Below are 2,444 nucleotides of genomic sequence, written 5' to 3'. Positions count from 1 at the left end.
TCCAGTAGGTGCTAGTAATGTAAACCTAGACAATTTACTTTCTATCCTTAGGAGTTAAGCCTAATCCATCACATTCTATAAATATGCAGTCACTCTCCTTATCTTCTGTGATGGTAAACTTCACCTGTAAGAAAAGAAATCAATCAATAAGCAACTTCATACATAAAACAAAGAATCACATACACCTCAACAGATAAACATTAACATTTAATAACTTGAATAATATGGATATACTATGCTAATTACCTTTGTCATTAACTCTGCAACATGTATAGCTGTCTTGGTGTGGTCTGTTATGGGTCCAGTGCGTATAATGGATTTGCCCTTCGCTAAAGCCATGAACAGTATAACCTTAGAGAATCGGGAAATTAAAGTCAGTTAGAAAAGTATGCTATTCTTTAGATATTGACCTATTCACAAGTTAATACATATTTTTCTTCATATAATTTGCCTTCCTATGTTTATACATCTCTCTCTTTTTTTTTTACAATGTTATTTTCTTTTTTTCATAAGTTAATTTGTTATTCACTTCTTAATCTATTTATCATTGCAAATATTTGCATACCTGATCCTGAGAATGACTATCCAAACACGCCTTCCTTTTGATGCAATCTAAGATCTCTTTGGCCGCATTCTCCCCATCCTGTTCCGCAGGTTTGCCCTTCTTCCCTAGACTGGAACCACCAAGGATGCAACCGCTGGTAGTCTCAGCCCACAAGCTACAACAGGTGACATAGCAGAAACTGGTTAAAGGCATCGTGCAGTGCAGTGTTTGCGTCCTCTCATCAGGGATAAACAAATTAAATTTTGCAGTACAACAGATGAATAAATTAAATTAAATATTGTCTCTAAAAGCATTCTAGAAATATCAATTTTACCCTAATCTGAAAATTCTGAATTCATCTATACTTAATTCAGTAATATAACCAATAACAATGATGCTGAATTAATCAAACCAGTCATCTTACACAATGCCAGAGCCACTTCCGACCGCTGTCTCTGGATGTTCTTGGATTCGGTCAACGCGAATTTTAACGCCTTGAGGGAGATTCTGATACAGAAGGTTTTCCGCGGCATCTGCCATTTTGTGTGCGACCTAAAGGGAGTTTAGAGTATTTAGGAAACTGGCTACCATATTTCATACTAGTATCATTATCATCTTTGCATTAACATGGTTGGACTTTCAATAATTTTAAAGATTAGATAAAATAAAGCAGTGTTAGTTAGAAAAGATAATATATTGTTCATAAGATAATACAAATATCAACATCAATATGGAAAAACTATGAAGATAAATAAATTCTTCCAATACATTGATAAGGCTATGGCTCCACCCCATCCAGCTCTGTGTGGTAAAAGCTTTCTTGTTCATCTTTACACATGTCCATCCTTTACAAGGTGGCCCCACGAGTGTGTGAGCTTCTGCTCTATGACTCACTGTTAAATTAGATACATTTGAGGATAAAAGATTTTAGATTCATGACCTTAATTCAAACAGAATAATGAATGGAGATAGCCATACTTTCCACATCTACATTTCACAAGATAGTAGCATTTAGCATGTTAGATTAAATGCAGTACGTTCAGCATGGCAAACAACTCTATGTAATGCGATTTTAACTCTATACTGAAATGTCAATTTACATTATTTGTGAACTATATGAAACAAGTGTGTAATTTGGACATAGGTCATATTTTGTACACACCAGTAATTTATCCCTTCATGTGTGGGAAGTTGGGCATGTACATGCATCCAAAATGAAAATGTTTTGTTCCTGGAGCATGCAATCTGTGGAGTGTAACCCACATGAGGGATTAGGTGGAGCCGTAGCCTAACAAAATGCTAAACTGACACCAATCTATTGACCTAAATCCAGTTATGCAAACCTCTATTCAGGCACGTCTTCCTCTATAATAATTAGATATTTTAAATCTATTTTATTTTACATTTCCCTAACACATAGTACACACACAATTAGATAATCTGTATGCAAGGTATACTAACTCGTATAGGGAGAACTCCTGCCACATAAGCCTTGCCATAGACAGATACGACTTCCCCAAAGTCAGTGAAATCTGCAGCAATCAGACCTTGCCGTGCTGGCTTCACTTCTAGGGATACCTCCCCTCGTCCTTGAGGATAGAATCCCCTGAAACATGAGTATTATTCCACATTACCTACAAAAATAGTAAAGGCATATATATACATATATGTTCATATACATTCAAATATGTCCTTATTTGCATTTGAAAAAATGTGAATTATAGCTAACACAATTTGTCAGCAATTAAATCCTACATACAAGAAAATGTCCATTTTACAAAATCAATATCTATAAATGTAAATTTGTATCTTAATTTTAACTAGCCATTCTTACTTACATGACAAAAGACATTACATACTCAAGGGTGTAAAATTAATGACCCAAAAATTAAACACCTCA

At 34.8% G+C, this 2,444-nt stretch overlaps 1 protein-coding gene across 1 annotated transcript in view; it reads right to left on the bottom strand.

The window, feature by feature from the left end:
* LOC119592481 (RNA 3'-terminal phosphate cyclase-like) overlaps nt 1–2,444 on the bottom strand; it is a gene marked incomplete in the record, with an annotated part of 10,949 nt that overhangs the window by 894 nt on the left and 7,611 nt on the right. Inside the window, 5 exon segments of the mRNA XM_037941313.1 lie at nt 1–124; nt 247–351; nt 566–719; nt 969–1,096; nt 2,006–2,150. Coding sequence (XP_037797241.1) covers nt 35–124; nt 247–351; nt 566–719; nt 969–1,096; nt 2,006–2,150 — 622 coding nt within the window.

Source organism: Penaeus monodon, chromosome 30 (assembly GCF_015228065.2).
Source record: "Penaeus monodon isolate SGIC_2016 chromosome 30, NSTDA_Pmon_1, whole genome shotgun sequence".
Taxonomy (NCBI): Eukaryota; Metazoa; Arthropoda; class Malacostraca; order Decapoda; family Penaeidae; genus Penaeus; species Penaeus monodon.
This window is presented reverse-complemented; position numbering and strand designations above follow the sequence as displayed.